Source organism: Electrona antarctica (assembly GCF_951216825.1).
Source record: "Electrona antarctica genome assembly, chromosome: 18".
Lineage (NCBI taxonomy): Eukaryota > Metazoa > Chordata > Actinopteri > Myctophiformes > Myctophidae > Electrona > Electrona antarctica.
The window spans coordinates 28177328-28200704 of NC_136799.1; the positions used below are offsets into that span (position 1 = coordinate 28177328).

The 23377-nt window shown below is 43.4% G+C and overlaps 1 protein-coding gene across 1 annotated transcript in view; it reads right to left on the reverse strand.

The window, feature by feature from the left end:
* Positions 1-4583: 4583 nt before the first annotated feature.
* Positions 4584-23377, reverse strand: part of luzp1 (leucine zipper protein 1) — an 89926-nt gene continuing 71132 nt past the window's right edge. The window contains exons 7-8 of the mRNA XM_079527875.1: positions 13591-13876; positions 4584-12224 (exon numbers count right to left, since the gene is read on the reverse strand). Of these exons, the coding sequence (XP_079384001.1) occupies positions 13628-13876 (249 nt within the window). The 3' untranslated portion in view covers positions 4584-12224; positions 13591-13627. The remainder of the gene's footprint in view (positions 12225-13590; positions 13877-23377) is intronic.

A 23377-nucleotide genomic window follows, 5' to 3' on the forward strand; every position in this document is an offset into this window, starting at 1 on the left:
AGTTAAACGCCCAATGCATTCCCAATGACAATAGCACAAACTTTGGCATGCTACTAGTCCTACATACTTACACCTAGAAACCCCATTCAAACCTATTTAGGTTCATCTTACGGTGGACATGTTTGCCTGAAAAGGAATCTTTGAAATGTTTCATAGTTTTAGAAATATAGTGCTTTCAAATTTGAGAACTTTGTCAAAAAATCACAGGAGTAATATTATTACTCCTTCAGATTTTATCAAAATTTCACGCAAATCGGTACACATGCTCTTCATAGTCATGTGATCAAGACGGGTTTGTTTGATTTCTCATAATCCACCCTCATTGGCTACGATTGGCTTCTAAACTTTTCAGGAGTAGCCCGCTTTGTACCCGTTTTGTACAAATCGCCACAACTACTCAACGCAGCGTTGAGTTTGTGTGATTGTGGTGAAACTGTGCGCATGCATATAGGCTTTGGAAGAAATGCCACTTGACAGTTTTCAAATCAGCCTCATGGTGGCGCTACAACAGGCCAAGCCGCGTCACACACACACACACACACACATACACACACACGTTTATATTGCTAAACATTTTGCCAAACATCACACACACACTCCTAACCTCCTGGTGGAGACCTGTGCCCAGAAGGGCACTTTTTCAAGTCTGTACTGTACTGTACTGTACTGTACTGTACTGTACTGTACTGTACTGTACTGTGCCATACTGTACTATACGGTACTGTACAATACTGTACTGTACAATACTGTCCCATACTGTACTGTACTGTACTGTGCTGTGCTGTGCCTTACCATACTGTACAGTACAGTACTGTGCTGTACTGTAATGTACTGTACTGTACTGTAGCATACTGTGCTGTACCATGCTGCTGTGCCCTGTGTATGTGTGTTATGCATGTTATTTCTGTTTATATTGTTGTTTTAAATTGCTTATTCAAATAAAGATTTCAATCAAAAAATATAGTGATTTTCGTCTTTTTTTCAAATCCTCAAAAATGATGAAAAAACGGCATGCTATAGCTATAGTATCTCTCTCTTTCTCTGCGTCACTCTCTCTGCGTCACTCTCTCTGTGTCACTCTCTCTGCGTCACTCTCTCTGCGTCACTGTCTCTGCGTCACTGTCCCTGCGTCAATCTCTCTGCGTCACTCTCTCTGCGTCACTGTCTCTGCGTCACTCTCTCTGCGTCACTGACTGTCTCTGCGTCACTCTCTCTGCGTCACTGTCTCTGCGTCACACTCTCTGCATCACTGTCTCTGCGTCACTGTCTCTGCGTCACTCTCTCTGCGTCACTCTCTCTGCATCACTGTCTCTGCGTCACTCTCTCTGCGTCACTGTCTCTGCGTCACTCTCTCTGCGTCACTGTCTCTGCGTCACTCTCTCTGCGTCACTGTCTCTGCGTCACTGTCTCTGCGTCACTGTCTCTGACTGTCTCTGACTTTGAACTTTCAAAGTCGACTTTGAAATTTCAAAGTCGACTATTTCAAAGTCGACTTTGAAATAGTGCCCCTAAGGGGACATGTGGGTAGATTTCTTTTTAGGTGGTAAAAAAAAAGAAAGGGGTGTGAAAAAAGAAATGTTGTCAGGGTGGATATATTTTTTATGGAGACTTTTTTTTTTAATATAGTAATGAAATATAGTGAAATAGTGAAATAGGGTAATAGGGTAATAGGGTAATAGGGTAATAGGGTAATCAGGTAATAAGGTAATAGTGTAATAAGGTAATAGTGTACTAAGGTAATAAGGTAATAGTGTAATAAGGTAATAGTGTAATAAGGTAATAGTGTAATAGTGTAATAAGGTAATAGTGTAATAAGGTAATAGTGTAATAAGGTAATAAGGTAATAGTATAATAAGGTAATAAGGTAATAGTGTAATAAGGTAATAGTGTAATAAGATAATACGGTAATAGTGTAATAAGGTAATAGTGTAATAAGGTAACCTAACCTGATAGCCGTAAGCCGTGCCAGTGTGGGGAGACGGATAGGAGGAGGAGGAGGAGGAGGAAGCAACGACGGCTGTAAACGTTCTCCCTCCAGGCCAATAATGGATTTAATAATGCCAAGTAGGTCTCTGCGTTGATACGGTCGACATGTTAGGTTAATCTCGTCTCACTGTCACTCGCTTTTAGTTTTGACTACCGCAAAGCTACCGTTGTAGCCAACTAGCCATTGAAGTACAACAGAGAACTTTGCGACATTGAGGGGGCAGAAAACAGCACTCGAGCAGCGCTGTTCATGCAGCCTGGAGTCGAGTGTGACAAGCTGGAGTTTGAAATACAACGCGGGCAGTGCAAATAACAGCAATTTTAGGCATGTGTGTGTTTTAAAGTATTGTACAGTGACAACTAGGCTACAGTCTCTGTAATGTTTATGTTGTACTATTACTAAAAAAACGATCTAAAATAAAGGGATTTAAGAACAGAACCAGTGCCACCACACACATTAAAATGCCCCCCCAAAAAAGTGCCAAAACCAACTGCAGGACATTGGGGCAACAGAAAATATTAGCAAACCCATTTTCTAAACCTAAACCCAAGTCATCTGCTAATGAAGATGATGTGTGCACAGCCTACCTCCTCCGTGACTGCTTGTAGGCTACTTAATCTCCAGGTTAGTTTTGTAGCATTCGTTTTTATTGTCTCCGAAGGCCTGGTGGAGAGTGTTTTGCACTCCGTCCGTCTGTCCGTGTGTCCGTGTGTGTGTCCGTCCTTCCTGTGAACAGCTAATCTCTAGCTAATCTCCGGCACCGTTAACCCGGTCGATGCCAAATTTTGCACACACACTCCCTGGATGCCAACGATGAACCTCTGCCCCAAAATTTCCAGAACGGCCTGTTATAGCGTCACCAGGAGGCCGCTTTGAGCAAAACAAGTTTTTGGACAGTACACCTACAGATTTTGTCCAAACATCACGCAAATTGGTACACAGTCTCTCTAGAGCCATTCAACGAAACTGGTCTTTCAGATTTCTCAGACTCCATCCTGATTGGCTAAGATTGGCTTCCAAAGTTCGCAGGAGTGCTCAGTTTGAAACAAAATGCTCAAATCATGAACACATCGTGTGATTTCCGTGAAATTGTGCACGCACATCCCCACTAGGCCGAGGAAGAAATGCCACATGATCATTTTCAACTCAGCCTCATGGTGGCGCTATAACTGGCCGAAAAGTGTTTTTACCTCTAACTGCACGGATCTGTGGATAACTACAATTGGCTTCTAAACTTTTCAGGAGTAGCCTGCTTTGTACCCGTTTTGTACAAATCGCCACAACTACTCAACGCAGCGTCCGATTGTGGTGAAACTGTGCATGCATATTCCCACTAGGCTTTGGAAGAAATGCCACTTGACAGTTTACAAATCAGCCTCATGGTGGCGCTACAACAGGCCAAGTCTCTCTCTCACACACACACACACACACACACACACACACACACACACACACACACACACACACACACACACACACACACACACACACACACACACACACACACACACTCTAATCATTTTGCCAAACATCACACACACACTCCTATCCTCATGGTGGAGACCTGTGCCCAGAAAGGCACTTTTTCTAGTTGATATTTGTTTTGTGAGACCTGAGCTCCTCAGAGCGCAGGTCTCCGCCATGCCATGTAGGAAAACGAAAACGCAACATGGTGGAAAACTTGTCAGGTGGAAGTGGGTAGCCTATAGTTTATTTGGGGAGTTGCATAATTTTCCAAGGAATCCAAGGGAAACCTTTTGATTGTATGACCATACGGACCACAAGTGACAAAACGTGAATCTGCCTGTTATAGCGCCACCATGAAGTTAATTTGAAGAATGCAGGCGGGTGGTATATCTTCCTTGGCCTAGTGGGATTGTGTTGTGCAAAGTTTATGTAGTCATGTGGCATTGTTACTGCATGCACACATTTCTACATTGTAAATGTTGGCAATGCAGTTTAAAAATCTTCCTCACCATTGTTGGTGAGCTTTAATTAGTAACAGCTCCTTCCTAACTCTTCTCCACATAGCCAGGCATAGCTGTTTTTAACAGAAAGGTGTGTGTGCTGACAGTGCATTCCACAGCAGCTTGTGGTTTTCTGACCAATTTGCCTAATTTGTCTGCCAACTTGCTTATCGTGCTTGCTGTCAGAAGCTGCTCTTTATTCCCTGTTCAGTCTCGCTAAGGACTCGGAGAGACGAGTGTGCATCGCCTGTTCTCTCTCACACATGCACGCCTGCATGCGCACACGCACGCGCACACACACACACACACACACACACACACACACACACACACACACACACACACACACACACACACACACACACACACACACACACACACACACACACCTTTACTGGTAGGACAGCAAATTTTTTTGCTTAACCTAACACTAAAATTAACATTAATCACAACCACACTAGACTTTATGCTGACCTCAACGTTCCCAGCTCTAGTCATAAAAGTTAACTAACACTAGCCCAACATTTTCCTTTTTGTAACACAAATTGGATCTAGAAACAATGTCCCTGTAGGGTACAAAAAATATAACACCACACACACACACACACAAGGAAACGCCAGCAATCAGATGTGTTACAAACAAGTTGGATTTTAATTTTTATTGGAATACATAGTCTGCTGTACAGATGGCAGCTTCAAGAGACCTACATGCAGAGTGCGCCAGCCATGGTAAGGTTAAACATGCACAATGTATTTAGTCTAAAACAGAGAAAAATAAAAGCATCCCACACAGTCCACCTTGGACCGCTGACACACTTGAGAAGCTTGGAGCAGCAGCTCTCATTATGACAACAATAATATTAACAATAAACCCTTTGATCTGATTTCATAACATACGTTTTGCTTGTCACTGCTGCCTGTCTCCCTCTTCTGCAGACATAATCCACTTAAAAACACACCAGTATAAAAGAGGATCATAAATTCCAACCCCTGGGTTTGATTGTACAGGCCTGAATTTCTGTGTCTGTGTGTAAAGTAGAGATCATCCAGTTTCACATTAGCATCTGAATGTATTTAAATCATATTATAGTGTGTGTGTGTGTGTGTGTGTGTGTGTGTGTGTGTGTGTGTGTGTGTGTACGTGTGCATGTGTGTGTGCATGTGTGCGTGAGTTAGTCTATCAATGTATTAATCTGTGTACACGCGTCTCACAGCCTGCACACTTCTTTCTTTGGCATACATACTATGAACAAACCCTGAATTTATGAGTGAGCAGGGGAAAAGTAGCAAAACACCTTGGAGACAGGTTCCTGACGAAACAGTTCTGCTAAAATGCACATTTTTCAATGGACCATAGTCACAAGGCAGCCATTTTACTTATGTCATACTCGTAGAGCTCCATACCCCCCGTGTATGAAGCATGCCACCTTGTGAACATGGTCAATGACTAGATCCTGGCCCATCTTACTCTCTGAAGCAGTCCCCATCTCGGAGCCATGGCTGTGGGACATGTTTCGCAAAGCAACAAACGCAAAAATATAGAGGAAAACAACATACTCTCCAGGAGTGCAATAATATATGAGGAAGACGCATTGTCTCGCAAAAATATCATTCTTACAAATCAGAAGAGGACAAATACTAAATATATTTCAATAATAAGGCCCACTTTACAAAATTACAAGATATTCTTTAAATAAAATCTATCCAATACAGCTTCCAAAATAAGACATCTTTCGTTAAAAAAAACAAAAAAAAAACTCTAATTGAATATTTCCCCTTTATTTCAGCAATAACAGTCTTAGAGACTGGGTAGCCATCTTGGGAAACATTGGCACGGTCTCATTCTGTAAACTGGAAATACTGCGGAATGATTTTGGCACAAAGTTAGAAGGCTGAGACATTAGGCATTGTAAGGTGCCATACCTTTATTCTTTTCTAAATCTGTTGAGATGTTTTTGTTTTGTTTTAAAGTAGTTACTCTAAGCAACTTCTGTCAAATAAAATTACATTTAGTTGGTGAACCCAATCCCCCCGCCCACCGAACCCCAATAATTACTTACTAACACACATCTCACATGAGGGTACATTCAGCAAAAAAACTATTTGAAATTAAATTGGCGAACACAATTCTGGGACACACATGAAAAACAAAACAAAAGCAGGGTATCTTTTAACAAAGGGGACTAAGGGGACTTTACTTGTATCGGTCGGGTCTTAGAAGTTAAGTGCTGGTTAAGTGCAGATTACAGCCTACGCCACCCAATGACACCATGACCCTGGCTCTACAATGGAGGCCTTTGAGAACAAGCAGCAGCTCAACGCCAAAGAGCCGTTTCTGCCCCTCCAACCACCGCTAAGAACATTATAGTCTACTTTGTGAAAGTAGACTGGTGTCGACCACCAGAAGTTTAGAAGGTTTCCGTTAACCATTTAACTGGTTAATGGGAGAGTATGTTCTGGCTACTCCGTGACTTAATCCTCTCGTCCCCTAGGAGGAAACTTACAAACTATAAACGTCCACACGTTATCTTAAACAAGCTGCTCCAGCAGGAGCAACTATACTGGATACCTGATTCAACAAATCTGCAATGCCAGTGCCACCATCAATCAACTACACAGGGAGCCTATAAACAGTGAAACAATATCCAGCCGGGTCTTTATGGAACCATATCTAACTCCAGAAAACCTGTAATGTCTTCACCTGAGTCCCAGATGACCCAGTTGGTACATTCCATCAAGGCAACAATCTATAGGATCCGACTATAACCTGCTTTAGAGTATATGGGTGATAAATGTATAGCCCAGGCCAACACACATGTCTATGCTATGGTTACACAAAGCACCCAACCAGGTTCAGGTAACGGTCAGCCTCTAGCCTAGCCTGATTTATACTTAGTTGCGCACCGGTGCCACGCAGCAAAAATAGCAGCTCTACAAGCTCGCAATGCGTCTCAATGCAATGTGCTGTGAGCTTGTAGATTGGTTGCTTTTGGTGTGCGACACCTGCGCTGAAACTAAATATAAGACTGGCTTCTGGTCTGCGTGCTGGCACGCAATGTCATGCGAGGTAGCATTGGATGAGGGCAGGATGCATAGTACAAGTCACCACAGTGGCGTTAGTGTACTTTGGAGCCTTGTAAGGTAGAACAGTGGGCGTGCATAGCACAGGATGGAGTTTCAAGGGTGCCCTTTAAAAAGCCCTGCTTCCTTTGAAGCCTGTCTCCGGGAGGGAACCCCTCCAACGCACATAAAACCTACAGTTTCCGACAGCTGGACCCTTCCTGGGACTAACCCCCCCCCCCCCCCCCCCAAGCTTCTGACCCATCAATGTACACACAGAGTGACTCCCTTCTGGGGGAAAGGTGAGCTACAGAGGTGGATGGGGGGGTGGCGGTTGGATAGGGAGGGCTGTAGCGGCTATGCTGGGGGAGGTCAGGAAGAGGAGAGACCCAGAGGACCTGAGGAGGAGGAAAAGAGGTTACAGCGGTAAAGAGGTACAGTGTGGAGGGATGAAGGATAAGACAGTTCTGAGGTAAGAAGGCAAGCGATAGCGGAGTGAATGTGTGAGAGGCAGAGGCTCATTAGGGGGTGTGTGGGCAGGGGGGGTAATAAAATAGGTGAGGGGTTGATGAGGCCACGTGTGTCAGGAGGACTTGCATCACAGAGATCCTATATGCGCCTCAGTGAGGTCAGGGTCTAAAACAGGACATGGGGCCCATGTGCAGCTCAGTACGCACGCAGCCACGCACACGCGCAAGTCCCACATGTCAAGTTTACACTACAGACCTCAGTGACATATGAACAACAACATACACACTGATGGACAACAGCCACATGAGCGAGCAGCGGCGGTTCTGGACACTTGATATCTTCCACCATTTTCGTCATCCCTAAAGTGGACATCACTGCCAAGTTGTCTGTCTTCCCCCTCTCCTGCATTTAGAAGCCCTGAGTCAAGAGGAAGAGACAGGATTAGACGCAGCCCTGACCTCTGACCTTTCAGCTACCCAGGGACCCGTCCGTCACTGACTGGTGACAGCCAATAAAACCCCTTGCTGCAGCGGGCATATCACTGCTGTTAGGATCTGCAGCATTCTTTGAGGGAGCAAAAATAAAAATAAATAAAAGAAAAGTGATTTACACAAAAGAGGTAGAGAAAGGGAGGGAGTAGAGGAGTGCTGCAACACTTCCAGCATTCTCTGAAATACTAAAAGGAACACCATAGGAGGTGAGAAATATGATTGGGGAAGGAGAGACGGCATTCCCTCTGTTGGGGTAAAAGGTCGAGTAGTACAGTGAAATCTTGTTCATTTAACTCAGGAGTATGTAACCACATGGCCCATTAGGGTCCATTTGGTTACATTTGTATTCAAAATACAAATAAATGGACGCTTGGGGTTAGCCAGAAATTTCAACAACAAAAACAGAAAGCCTTTCAAGAGTGATGTCGGAGGAGTGAAAGGGTCATGAGTTCATTAAAGTGTAATTGTTAGTCTCGGCACATGAACCTAGATTCTCTGAACAGTATGGCTCCACTGGTTCACTGGCTCCACTGGTTCAGCTCTGATCGGGGTATCAGAACACCACCACCAGTAGCGAAGCCAAGCCGTGAGCACCCTGGGATTCTCCAGAGGGTATAACCGTACGGGCAGCGTGGCCTACATTCTCTTGAAGGGGTCCTTTGAAGTTCCATTTTCTATATATATATATATATATTTTTTTTTTTAATGTTCTTCAAGGGAGTAAAAACACTACATCATTCTTCTCAGTCAGATGACAATCGCTCTAAATTGTTAAAAAGATGACAAAGAAAAGGCATTGTAAAACCCTACAATCAAATATTCATGTCAACGGTCCATACAGCATGATTGAAGTACTAGAGTATTTGTGTGGATAACCCTCCCCTCCTAACACAAGGCACCAATACACATAGCATAATTTCTACTGAGGGGCGAGTTGAGAAGCCACATACCATAGATAATAAGCCACAGGGGGAAAAAAAAAATATATATATATATATATATATATATATACATACACATATATATATATTTTTTTCTTTTGTTTGTTTTCAAGAGGAAAAACAAGTTTCAGTTTGGACTTAATGGCTTTGTACTATGACATAAATCACTACCTCCAACTACCACAGAGTCAAAGAAATACTGCATGGTGACTCCAGGATAGTTACAGGCATAATAATATTGGAGTTTTTATTGATTGCATATAATAATGACCGTCTGTTCCTGTGTCCTCTGATTCCTCTCTCAGTAAACCGTAAAAACCTTCAGGACTGTCACAGGTCCCATGACAGAGCCAGTGATTTCACAATAAAATCGAATAAAATGTAAATAGAGACCAATAAATATGTACCGGTAAGCTAGTTCAGCATGGAGCAAAAAAGCTGGGGGCTGGTATAGGAGTACAGCCAACAGACTGCTATACTCGGATGAAATTACGGCTAAGGTATACTTTTATGAAGTATAACATGGCCTCAAGGCAGTGGTTCCCAAACTTTTTAGCCCGTGACCCAAAAGAGAAATTTGATGTCTCCCCGGGACCCAAACTAGTGAAAATAGCAGATCTACAATCTCACAACACGTCACTTCGCCTTCACTACTACACATTTGTTTTCTAATTTATGGAATATCTTAAGATTTTTCTTTTATTTCTTTATGAATGGGAATTTTTGGGAATGTTTTTTGAAAATGTTTTGAAATAATATTAAACACAAAATGTAGGAAACAAAAAAAAACAAAGGGACCCATAGAAATGGGTCCGCGACCCACAAATGGGTACCGACCAAGTGTTTGGGAACTAGTGCCTTAAGGTGGCCTCGCCTCTTTGAACACTACAGTTAAGAGTCTTATGTGAAAGTACAGCATTGAAATCGTTGACAGCCGAGGATCAAGGTGGGGAGGGGTGGGGTGGGGACTTCATCACATCAAGCGTCCTCCCAAAACATCACAGTGATGGTAGCTATGTTACACCGTCTCTCCTTTAGCAGAGTGGGAGGTTTAGAAAGGGGGATGTTCTGAGCTGTTAGTCAAACAAGGGATCGAGCCATCAAGCAAATTGGCCATTCTCAGCGGCATTCCAAAAGCAACGTGGCACCCCCTCTCATAATATCACGGGTGCCCGTTAGGAAATGAATGTTCACATTGCCAGCCATATGCTAGTGTATCTGACATGATTCCCGACTAGGCCCGTCGCAACAGGTTGTAAAGTTACAGGACATTGACACAGGGATGAACAACAGGTACATGAGAATCATCCTGTCCACCACACAGATGGAAAACATTGCCATCTTCACATAGTAAAACATGAACAAGTGAATACATACCTATTGGATACTGGCCAATGGCTATGTTTGTGTCTCTACGGCACCCCCACGGTTACTATGGCCCCAGCCAATGACAGGTAAGAGATACTCCTCTTTAGCCCACCAACCATACGTTGAGATTCTACAGTGTAACAAAATAATACACCTCTATAGAAATTTTAAAAAGAAAAAAGGCAATTAGTCGAGACGATTCGCACGGCGAACCCAGTCACATACAAGTTGGGCTGACAGTTCCTTGTATTGGGAGGTACGGTGTCAAGTGTGACTCCTTGTATCTTCCTATGTCTAGCTGTCCTGTATATTCACAGCAGTACTGAAGGAAGATGTCCACCTCACCAGGCCAAGTTTGCTGCTACTCCCAAGTTCCAAAATTCAGTCCAAACAGAGCCTTCCATTTGTCTTTCTCCAACTGTATGAAGGGCAACAATTGCAACAGGCGTGGGAGAGCAGTGTAGTGTGGTTCTTGATGCTAAGCAATGTTCCTGTTCTTTTTTTGTTTGTTTTACTTGAAATAGTTGCATTGCATTCCACTGTGGCATCGGTTTTCTAGTCACACTAAAGGTTAAGTGGATGTGCAGAGGAACCTACACAACAGGAAGCAAATTACAAAGAAGCCAACACATAATGAATGTGAAAATGGCATAGCTAAGAAAATGGTCTATTAAAAAAAAAAGAGTGTCAACGTGGGAGTGTGTGTGTGGGGGGGGGGGGGAGTGTGTGTGTGTGTGTGTGTGTGTGTGTGTGTGTGTGTGTGAATGTCCATGTCCATCTTAAATTAGACCAACCAACGGTCCTTAAAGCAGAGTGCATGCTGAGTCACAAGTCTGCAAGGTATTCTTCATGTATTACTTAGGAATATGCAGATTTCAGCCATGTTAGACCCCATGTCAAATTTACGGGGCCGATTTTAGAGAGTCCTTGACCAACGATTAGCAATGTTTTGACTGATGAATGTTTGGCCAATAATGACATGCTCAAAATATGCAGGTCAGGTTGAAAGTGGCTGAAATTTGCAGATGTAGTTTGAGCACAACACATAGCAAACATGATGATTTGCAGGTTAGATACAGTCTTGTAGTCAAAATAATGTGTGTGCAAATTGCAAAACTGCGTGCGTGCGTGCGTGTGTGTGTGTGCTATTGTGAGCAAAAAGAACATTGACAATCAAACAAATAAGGGTCCAGCATGAAAAAGTAAATGTCGTAGCACATGATTGAATAATTTGCTCCCTGTTTTTGGTCACATTGAGGATACAAATCTTACTACTTTGTGAAGACTTTTGAATCCATGTCCAAACTCTATGAGCAGAAGACACAATATCAGGCAATTTCAACATCGTGCAGGTATTGAGATGACACTGGATTGTTGTTGATGTTGTTGTTGTTTTTCATTTTCCAACAACAAAAAGACACTGAAACTTTGCTTTTGAAACATTGAAACTCTGTGGGGGAGGGGAACATCCACAACAACAGCAAGGTCATGGTGTCTCTGAAAGGCTGCATTCGTCTCCATCTCCATCTCCATCTTGAACCACCCCCAGCATGCCAGCCTCTCCCTTGTCACATCTCAGGATTACAGTATGATACATCCAACAGAAAAAGCAGAAGAGGATACATGGGGCTGGTGAATCTTCCTCAGAACTCTACATTACTGTGGGCTTCATGTGCGACTCTCGCTGTGTGTGTTCATGTGCTCTTCCGGGAATACAGAGAGTTCCGGAGAGGAAGTTCATGTCTCGGTGTACACTCGGGGTGGGAGCAAAGACGGCGAGTCGGTTCTAAAGGGCTGCAAACTGATGTTTGTTTGTTTTTCATGTGAGTCACAGAAGCAGCAGATGTTAGATGGAGCATGGTGGTTGTAGATGGAGCCATTGTTTTATAGGGACTGGCGTTCTGTCCTTCTTGTGCAGTTGAGAGATTAATGGTGTGCCCTGGGAGAAAGAAAACAAGACAAAGGTGTTATTAGAGTAATGTGCTGTACGTACTTAACAACTAAAGGGAACAACTTCTTCTTCCTCAGTGTGAGGAAGATCTACCTGGCTCAAAACATGGGAGCACTTAGCACTTTTTTGAATCTTTTGGATGTCTGTGCTCTGTTAACTTTTTACTAAAGCCCTATATTCTTCGTCCTACGATGATCTACATAACCTGACTCCGCCAGATGGTGACAGTAGTAGCGAGTTCCTCCTGCCTCCATCTGGACTCTCTCGGATCAAGGCGAGACTGATGACGTATTGAAGCTGTGCCACAGCGCACATGTAAACACAACCTAACAAGACTACAACTCAAAATTACCAGATTCTTTTCCCCGCTGGTTTGGGTTCAGATTGAGGTAGGAGTAGGGAACTTGTGAACTCAATACTGCCGCAATCTGGCGGAGTCAGGTTATGAACTACAAGCTTAACTACAAGCAATAAAACGCGTTGAAATTTCAGGACAGTTTTAAAGTGGTTAATATGAACTGCCTCTCACTCCATGGTTCTCTCGTGCCTGGCTATCTCTTGCACAGTCTTGGAATGCAACATAGTTCGACCTAGCAAACGTTGAGAAGAGGAAACGGTCATCTCCTCTTCACACATTTTTGTTAGTTTCAAATATCGTATTTTATGTAGGCCTACATATCTGCTAAGCAGCTAGTTACCTAGGATTCAACAAATTCGGTTTCCAGTAGTTATTTATGCCACTGCCCAGGCAAAATGGAAGTGTGGAAATTACATGACATCCCCACATGTCTTGAGAGACTACTCTAGACTTATATATACAGCATAATCTGTATGCATGTCCTGTTGCATTATGCATCGTAGTATTTTTGGTGTTGGGGAAGGTGTAGACGAACATGTGTCTCCTTGAATGCACGTGACATCCACGATCCACTGTGACATATCCTAAAGCATGTGGAGGAACACGCCATCCCTCAGTTCTATACTATTTATATTTGAGATACGTAACATTGTGCATGGTGAATGTACTACAATCAAATGCAAAGTGTACTTCCATTCAGCTCGATGCATGTTACTTTTGTAACATGCATCGAGCTGTTTGTGAGAAATCCCCTTTAGAGACCTGACATCTTTGCAGTAGGAGTAACTAACATCAACTTCATTTAATTAAAGACTAGATGAACTTTACTCTGGTCAGGAGTCGCCTTTTTCTCAAGTGAAGTCTCTCTAATGCCAGCTGATGACTGACTCATACAGGGTTTCATTTGCAAAAAAGAAAAAAAAGAGAGAGAGAAAAAGCGAGACAGAGATTGATGGAAAGAGAAAATGTGTGAATCAAAAGGCATTCTCCTGTTACCTGGCCTCTATGCGCGTCCTGCTCGTTCACTGCTGTTCTATTGGCGGTGGCTCCAGGGTCGATTTCCCGCTCCACTCCTCCCCTCAGCTCGGCCCCCTGACCCTTGGCCCCTACTGGACCACAGCTCTCCTTTGGAGGAGGAGGTGCTCGCTGCGGTCTTGGACCCGCGCTCGCAGGAGCTCCCCAGGTGGTGCGAGTCGTTCCCAGGGGCCTGTCGCCTCCAGGCCGCTGGGCTGTGGCTGCGGCTGGGGTTGGGGTTGGGGTCAGGCTCCATGCCGTCAGCAGCCTGTGAAAGAGAAAGTAGGGCTTGTCACCATCATGACATTTTAGTTGACGAGTCATTGTCCATGCAAATAATTGCGGTTACCGTTTGAATTGTGTTTTTGGACACGGTGGACATTAGAACACAAACAAAAAATACAGTTCTTTCATCCATAATATCTTCTTAAGTTTTCTTCACTTGGAATTCATCCTGCATCACTTTTATATATTTTTTTAATACAGAAAAAGGGCAAAATAAAGAAACATTTAAAATAGGGATACCTGTATTACTCTTAAATTTACTTTCATACTTAAAGGTATATTCAGTGATTTTACTTAATTCAAATATCACTTATCTTTTTCTGGATAATCCTCCCTACTATAGAGTGTGCTGACCATATAAGGAGTTCCTCCCTGTCCCCAGTGAGCCCCTGGGGTCAAAAAACCCTAGTTTCAGTTTTGGTGGCGGGTGGCAAAGCCTTCATCCAATCAGGATGAGAGGGGCCTTCCTCCAATCATGATCGACTGGGGGCGGGCCTTGGTGCACATGCTGTTGGCCTGTTGCACTTCCCCCCACTGTAGAGCGTGCATGTGCACATTTTGTTACCGGGGCGGACTGGGTGGTTTTCCAAATCACCCAAATCACTGAATGCTCCTTTAATGTATTTCTGAGGCCCATTTACTTTTAGGATTTTGTAAAAAAAAATTGCACAAGGCAACATATGATAAATAATTTTAATATACAAAGAAATTACCAATCAAATGGAAATAGCTGATCTGCAAGTGCATAACGTGTTGTGAGCTTGTAGATCTGCCATTTCCGTTATATTTGAAAAATGTTTGAAACGGTTTTAAACATATCTTTCTACATCTCGTATAATTGTGATTAGAGAGGTCTTGATACTGTATCGGTATCGGAAAAGTATTGGTATCGGCCCTTATTTGTCATATTGGGTCATATCGGTATCGGCGAACATGCCAGTCGTCTAACCACCGATCCGACACAGGGGTAAGGGCAACCCCTTACCCTATGGCAGGTAAATAAAATGTTTGGGCATGTGGAGTTTGCTTTGGAGTTGCCCAAACTGCAAGTGAGTGAGGAGGAGGAGTCTGCTATAAACACAACACGAGATGGCTATAAACACAACACGAGAACATATTAAAGAGAGCATTTTAAGAAAGATTTCTAAATGAAAACCACCATCTAGAGATGTTTAATGGGAAGCAGACACCATTCTGTGTTTTAACACACAGAATGCGGGACACGTGATTTTACGTGGTTCGAATCCCGACGGTCCGGGACACGTCAATTTACGTTTAGCGCATTTTTGTATTGATTACTTTCAATCACCTTTCTACCCACCCGGACAATAGATCAAGCAGCCCCGATCCATGCCACAACACCCCGGTCACGTGATCAACTTCAGCTTGCCTCTCCCCCTCCCCTCCTGAAACAGGACGGGAGGGGCGCTTTGTGTTTAGAGTATCCCTAATGGCGGCGTCTATGCCCTGTATACGATCGTAAACACTCCAGTCAGCCTGAATCACACGTCACACTGCATGAACACCCAGGATCAGCTTGCCTCCCCCCTCCCCTCCTATTTCTCCCCCCTCCCCTCCTGTTTCAGGGGAGGGGAGGATGGGAGGGGAGGGGGTCTTGTGTGTATTTTCGGAACGTAATGGCGGCGCCCATAGCAGTGCCGTCGCTACGTATACGCGCAATACGCACTGCAAGTAGGGCAACACGCCGAGGGGGGCAACAAAATGTGCCAAAAAGTCCCAAGCCGACCCTCATAATAACAAATTTCTCCGGGGCTCCGCCGCGTAATAACGAGCGCCCATGTGTGCGTCCTCGCAAACGGCGAAAATAGCCGATCTGAATGAGGAAATGCAGCGCTCTCGTCGGGAGGGGGGCAGCACAAATATCCTACGAGTAGGGCAACCAAATGGTCAGCTACGTCCCTGGCCCATAGACGCTATACCACCATCGGAGCAGCCTTGAATAAGAGACCCATGGACAGAAGGCGGTCAGATTCATGTCTCCTTTCCTTCTTCATACTACTACGAACAAACAAGATAACTAACAAACGAGATCACAACTTCACGTATTGTATCGAGGGACCGTCACCAGCAGTGGCCGGCCCTGGCCGGGTCGGGCTTCTGCCAGCAGGTGGAACTGGAAGTCACTGGGACTCCGGAGTGTCTCGTTGTACGCACGTGTTAGTGTGGAGGAGAGCAACCAGACTATAGTGATTGTAACACTATATTATTCATCATAATTGCAGTGATAAGACGTGAAGTGTCGGGGACATCGACCCGGTTCTAATGAACCTTTCCGCGTCCTAAATGGTTTATATACGGCTGAGTTACAGGGGTGTTAGACAACGCGTTGCAAACTGATGATCGCAAGCTGAATAAAAAAGCCAAATACTGACGAACGGTAGATGGGATCAATGTGTTTTTTTGTGTATATTTTTTGTGTTCAATTTTATATCTGCCTGTCAATGTATGTGACACAAAACTGTGAATATCTCAGCTTTCTGTTCAAAAACACTTTTAGACAAAAGCAGGTGTTACATAAAGGTCAATAATGTCAAATATATATATTTTTTTAATTAGAGCCGACAACATAAGCTTTCTTTTGAGGTAAGTGGTGTGATTCTCGCTACAAGACGACGTTTGCTGTAGGCCTTGGAAAAAGTCCTTCTTTGAACCTAATCCCTCAGCACCCTGGGAAAGCATTTTTCTGAAATGCGTGTGTTAATAAGCCAGGATTGTGGGGTTTAGAGTTAGGGTCACAATAGAAAGGAGACACCAAGTAGAGGTCAGGTTATTGAATGAACACCTCAATCTGTAGATTTATCTATCAGATCTGGGCATCTTGTTTGGCTAGTGTGGTGGGGCGGCCTGGGCCGTGTTTGGTACGCTGGTGTATCATTTGGGTATTAGGTACATGCTGTTTATGTTAACTGGTGTGTAACAAGGAAAATTTGCCATGTGGATTTCTGCCAGGGGAAAAATTCCCAACCAAAAACCCCAAACATACCCCAAGCTGAGAGATTTATAATTTGTGTGGGCTGACTAGAAAACAAACCCCAAGTTACTGGCGTCCCCTCACATAACCTCAGTGACCCTGCAGGAGGAAAAGCGAGAGTTAGATGACGATGCAGTTCCTAAAAACACAGAAACAGCACCCCGCTCCTGTAATTTCAGCTTTAAAAAAGCACCATAATTAGTGACAGTTGGTGGGTTGGAGCTGGCTTCTGACGGCAGTTTTAGAACACATTCTTGCTAATTGGCTCTAATGGAGCCCTGCTGGACTGCCTGTCTCAGTCTCCAGGGGCAACAGACAGGAAATATGTCACAATGCTAACGCTGCCAAATGGGCGGAGTCAGTGTGGTCACTTCCTGTTCTAGTTACGGGGAGGAAACAGTTTGGGCCGCATGTTCTCCTTCTATGGTAAAGGAGTCTTTGGGGTTGAGCAGTGAGCACTATGTCACCATGTAATGCACCTCCACTGTTTTCTCTCCAGAGCCAAATGGACAGTTACGGGTCCATTTGGTTCTGTTACGCACACATTCAGTCAAAGATATTCCACATTTTACCCTTTTCTTTTAAGATTTATCTTCTTTGGAAATAGCAGACCTACAATCTACAAGATTGGCTATTTTCAAATCGCTCATGTGGCCTATATAGCCGCTTGTTTTGGCCTTGTTTTCAAGCATAATCAAGCTCACTTCTTCTCTCGCAACTAACTTGGAATGTCATTCTGTTTGAGGTACAGTGCCCACCTCTGTATTACTGAACATTAATTTGAGAAAATATTTCAGCTGGAGCAATGTCAGGCTATAATAAATGTTGTTAGGCAATTTGATATGCCACATGAGTTAATCTAGTCAAAAGGCCAGGAGCCATTATCACATCGCCTAATTACTGAATGTGTTTCAATACTTTCCAATAGTTGGAAAGGCTGTACTTATGGTATAACAAAACGAGGAACACTCAATTGTCAGGTATAAGCTTCATGCTACACTGTAAAATCCTAAGTGTGTTTTCACACTCTCAGAGGTAAGCACATTGGCACGGCACACACCTTTGGCATGATGTGGTAAAGTAAATGACACCCCAACAAGAATCAATGCTATTGCCAATATATTGTACATACTGTAGAGAACTACATAGATAACTTGTAATCTAACTGGACACTGCAGCACAAACAATCAGTAGCTAGATTCAACATTAAACATAGAAAGTCACATTCAGAAACAAGTCATTACACCCACCACTTGATGATTTGAAATAAGACAAAACAAAATAAAACACAAGTAAAGAAAATGGTAATGCTCTACCACCTGCACCCCAAGTGTTAGATTAACTCTCAGGAATGTACGTATACAGTACATCCTATGCTGAGAACTGATGCATCCACAAGCATTGGAGACTGTCCAGTACTGATGGATAACTCGTTGAAGGCATTAGACGTGGACGCTTAATCTCTACAAATCCTCAGTATCTGTCGGTGGTAGCTTGCTTACTTTCTGGACTTTTGAGAAGCAACAGGTTTTGACTTATGAGAAAACTTCCGATTTAAGGTGGGAAACCGAACAGTCTAAGGCAGCTACAGGTATAAGGACATTCAGAATTCAGCCACAGCTGCAAATTGGAAAAAGAAAGACAGAGCTGGACAGAGTGTCAAGGTCTTTGTAGAACAAGCCAGGTGCACCCTTGCTCTAAATATGACTTGCATCACTCTCTCTCATTTCAAATTTCGATGAATTGCATTGCTTTCTTAAGCCAAATCCATCTCCAGCGGGAAATGTTCTTGACACCTGTGCAGCAACACGGTTCAGAGAATGCATACTGCTTATTACTTGCGCAAGCAGAACGTGCAAGTACTGCGATCGGCTGGGTATGTATGTATGTCTGTGTACTCCACCGGCCAATAAAGGACCACAGTTCTTGATGACGTAACTAAAGTACGTTTCAAGGTTGGTATAAGGTCAATAGGGGGTATGTATGTATGTATGTATGTATGTATGTATGTATGTATGTATGTATGTATGTATGTATGTATGTATGTATGTATGTATGTATGTATGTATGTACGTACGTACGGGGTATGTTTAACTGTGTCCTCCAACAGCCAATAAGGGACCACCATTCTTGGTGATGTAACTAAGGTATGTTTTAAGGTTGGTATAAGGTCAACTAGAAAAAGTGCACTTCCGGGCACAGGTCTCCACCAGGAGGATAGGAGTGTGTGTGATGTTTGGCAAAATGTTTAGGAGGATGTTTTTTTTAATTTGTTTTTGCAACAATTTTCTTCATTTTGTTGAGGAGAGCCAGATCACTCATAGCATCTCTGAGGATAGAATTCTGGATGAGCAGGACATGTGCAGCATTTTGTACAAAACGGGCCACTCCTGAAAACTTTGGAAGGCAATGTTAGCCTATCAGTGTACAATCTGAGAAATCCAACAGACTCGTGTCACATGACTACAGAGATCATGTATTTCTGTAGCCATTTCTTCATACGCCTTTGATGGCAATTGGATGATTTGAGGCATTTTGTTCCAAAAATGTGTTTTGCAAAAATCAACCTGTTGGTGGCGCTATAACAGGCCAATGTGAAAAGGGTGGGATATATTCCTCAGCCTAGTAAGAAAATGTGTGAAAGATTTCACATAAATTGCATGCTGCGTTCATGATTTGAGGCTATTGTTCAAAACGGGGCAATCTTGCAAACTGTGAAAGCCAATTATAGCCAATTAGGATGGAATATGAAATATCAGACAGATCCGACTTGAGCACATGACCATAGAGATACTGTGTAACGATTTGTGAGATTTTTGGACAGAATCTGGAGGAGTAATATCCAAAAATGTGTTTTACAAAAGTCGGCCTCCTGGTGGCGCTATAAAAGGCAGATGCGGAAAATGCAGGTCAAAGGTTTGTCCTTGGCCTCTAGGGAGTGTGCATGCAACGTTTCACGCAGATTGGTGCAGTTTTAGGTAATAAAAAGCTGCCTCATGGTGGCGCTATAACAGGCCGTTCTGGAAAATGTGGGGCAGAGGTTCATCGTTGGCATCCAGGGAGTGTGTGTGCAAAGTTTGGCATCGGCCGGGTTAACGGTGCCGGAGATTAGCTGTACACAGACGGACGGAAGGAAGGACGGACGGACGGACGGACGGACACACACACACGGACGGAGTGCAAAACATACTCTCTCCCCATGCCTTCGGCCTGGTGGAGACAATAAAGGGTCTAAAGGATTTAGAATAGCAGAGAGCTATATAGGACTCAGAGCAGCAGCCGTACACAGACAGACAGCAGAGAGCTCTAGGACTCAGAGCGGCATTCGTACCCAGACAGAGAGCTCTATAGGGACTCAGAGCAGCAGTCGTACCCAGACAGCAGCAGAGAGCTTTAGGACTCAGATTCTTCTCAATTCTTCAATCACTTTTCTTACGAGCCATTTATTTGGGATCTGCTGTCTTGATGTTCTAACCTCCTACTAGGAGCTCACATCGTCCAACTCTTGCACAGATTGTTTTTCCAGAGGCCTTTTTTCTGTGTGGGTCACATCAGGCGAACAGCAGCTGAAGTACAACTCCAATCCCATATTTCACCTTGTTGCCACTGGTTTCTTTTTGACCCAAACAAAGGATGTTTTGGTATTGCGTTCATCGGCCAAACATAAGTTCGCAGACCATTCACGATGGGCTGACGTTTCCTACCGCTACAGTGGGGAGGAAATACTACAGTGCCGTTCTGTTCTGTGCTCAAAGGTGAGGACAGACTCCTTTACAAAGTAAGAAGCCGCTATTTTAGTTTATTAATATTGTGGATCTCAATATCAATAATATTACATACTAAGTGGGTAATTCAAAAGTACAGTCTGGTATTGTGCCAGAACAATCCATCAAAAGAATGTTCACTTTGCTTTAGTGGAACTAAACTGAGGACATCAAGGTCAGACCAAAGCCACTATCCCCACAGAAGACCACACTGATGAAGAGGTGCCATTCTCTGTGATAAAGGGTCAAACACAAGGCAACCAAATAATTTACACATGAGGTAAAAATAAGGAAAGCTAATCAATAAGCTATCAGTTTGGCTAAGTCGCTCTAGGGCTCTTAAAAGGAATTGGGAGTGTTGTCTCTTCCCTAAATGAGTATTGATCAACTTTGTTCTGCTCTAACAAGATTTTGGTCCGCTCTTCTCTCAGCACATGTTATAGACAAGTACAGAACTCTAGGGCCACGGTTTGAGAAATGTAGGTCAACGACTATCAAAAATAAAATACATTTCCTCCTGTGCTCATTTCAAGCACTTATATATTTTTTACATACCATGAAATCAACTTGCCACGTAGCAACATCGCTCTACATTGGACAGAGCGCAGGTGAGCCATCTAGCTTTCTTATATATATCTATGCTTACACTTACACTGTAGGTCAAAGGTCATGTAGTAATTGATCACATTCCAGACATTCATCTACAAGCTTCTCATAATAGGGCTCAATGCTGTCAACCTTTGGCTCTGCAATCACTGGATCATCTATATTCTCCCATCATTCTGACAACATAATCTAAAACCCCATTCGAAATGGAGGTTGTGCACCCAACTGAAATATACATCAGAAGACAATACAAGACATCTGAACAGTTTTTTCACCTGACAACCAAAAAAAAGTATTGAGCCCTGTCGACATCTTGTATTGTCTTTTTTATTTTTTACATCACTAACCATGTATGGTGAACATAAGACAGCAGAAACCCTGAGCATACTGGCAGACGGAATTGAAGAAATAACAATGAGCTGGCCCGTTCCTCATCTCACAGCTGGTTTAGCACTTCAGAGCCAATCCAGGGCCCAGTTCTTGGGAAATAGTGTTTTTAAATTTAGTTTTAAATTAAAATGGAGGGTATGCAAATGCATAAAGTGAGTGGCAAATTGAGTGACAAAATGAGTTTAACGTCATTTAACGTTGTTTAATTTAGGACTTTTCTGTTTGGATGTATGGGCTGTCAAGGCCAGAAAGTTGTTTTTTGCCACTCAGTAGGCGTTCCCGCATAACTTCCGGGTATGATGATGTCACGCATACCCTCTATAGTCTATAGCGAATATAGCACACAACGAATCATTAATCTCGTGTACTCTTTTTTATAAATTTATAAAACAAGATAGATGCCTTTGCATATAGATCGATATAACCTCACATGCACAGCAACATGGCCATAAAGGTTTTTAGTGATTTGTCAATATTCATGTGGGCTTGCGAACAGTGAAACCAGCCATTGTTTTCATTGGCTACGCGGTCCTCCCTTTGGCTGGGTGAACGTGACATGCTCCCACTTGTAGCCAGTCTGTTACATCATAGCTAGCTTAGCTATCCGTGCGCAATTTGGAAACAGGTGATTGCCATCTACCTGCCATCTCAGGCGGCAGGTAGGTGGACACTTGCTTGCTTTCCGTCTCGCTTGGGCGCGCCTCATGAGCCTCAAGGCCTTGCTGTCTGCATGCCTGCTTTGTCGTCCAGTGATGAGAGAACTCACAGCGATTGGGGCGAGGTTTGTGAAATCTTCTGGTGTAAAAGAGATACATGCCTGCCAACAGGTAGGGTTCTCAGAATTCAACCAGCTAATTCATTGTCCAGTTATTTCAGTGATGGGGGTGTGTGTGTGTGTGTGTGTGTGTGTGTGTGTGTGTGTGTGTGTGTGTGTGTGTGTGTGTGTGTGTGGTTTACACTGGAAAATGTATATAAACTGTGAAAAAGCAAAGATAACTATAAGACAGAGAGTAAAATAAATGTTTAAGGGTGTAGACAACCTTTCTGGAATCAACATCATAAACACATTCATGGGGTGCCTGGTGGCTCCGCTAGTTATTGCTCAGACGACATGCTCCTAGTGAGCGCGAGGACCTTGATCTTGCATGTCTCTCCTCTGTCTGCGCTTACGTTTCGCCTCTCTCTACACTCTCATAAATAAATAAAAATGCCCAAAATAAATATCAAATATCAATAAATATCAAATAAAATAAAAACACATGATGGCAGATCGGTGTGTGTGTGTGTGTGTGTGTGTGTGTGTGTGTGTGTGTGTCCATGAAATCAATCTTCATGACCGTTAACGTCCAGTATATTTGCAGAAGAAAAGGACAAGGATAACTACCCAGAGGCCTCGAGTCTAGCCTAGTTTGTCAAAGTGACAGAGTGACATGTTATTGTAGCTATGGGCTCGCAGTTTGTTAGTGTTTCTACAGCCACATGTCAGTACAGTGTACACCAATAGACAAATGAGTTATTACCGTTGCTAGTTTGTAATTTCCACCTCATCTTTCTGATGTCTTGTTTAACCTTTCGTTCCCAATGAAAAGAGTGTGTGAAAAGAGTGTGTGTGTGTGTGTGTGTGTGTGTGTGTGTGTGTGTGTGTGTGTGTGTGTGTGTGTGTGTGTGTGTGTGTGTGTGTGTGTGTGTGTGTGTGTGTGTGTGCGCGCGTGTGTGTGTGTGTGGAATACGG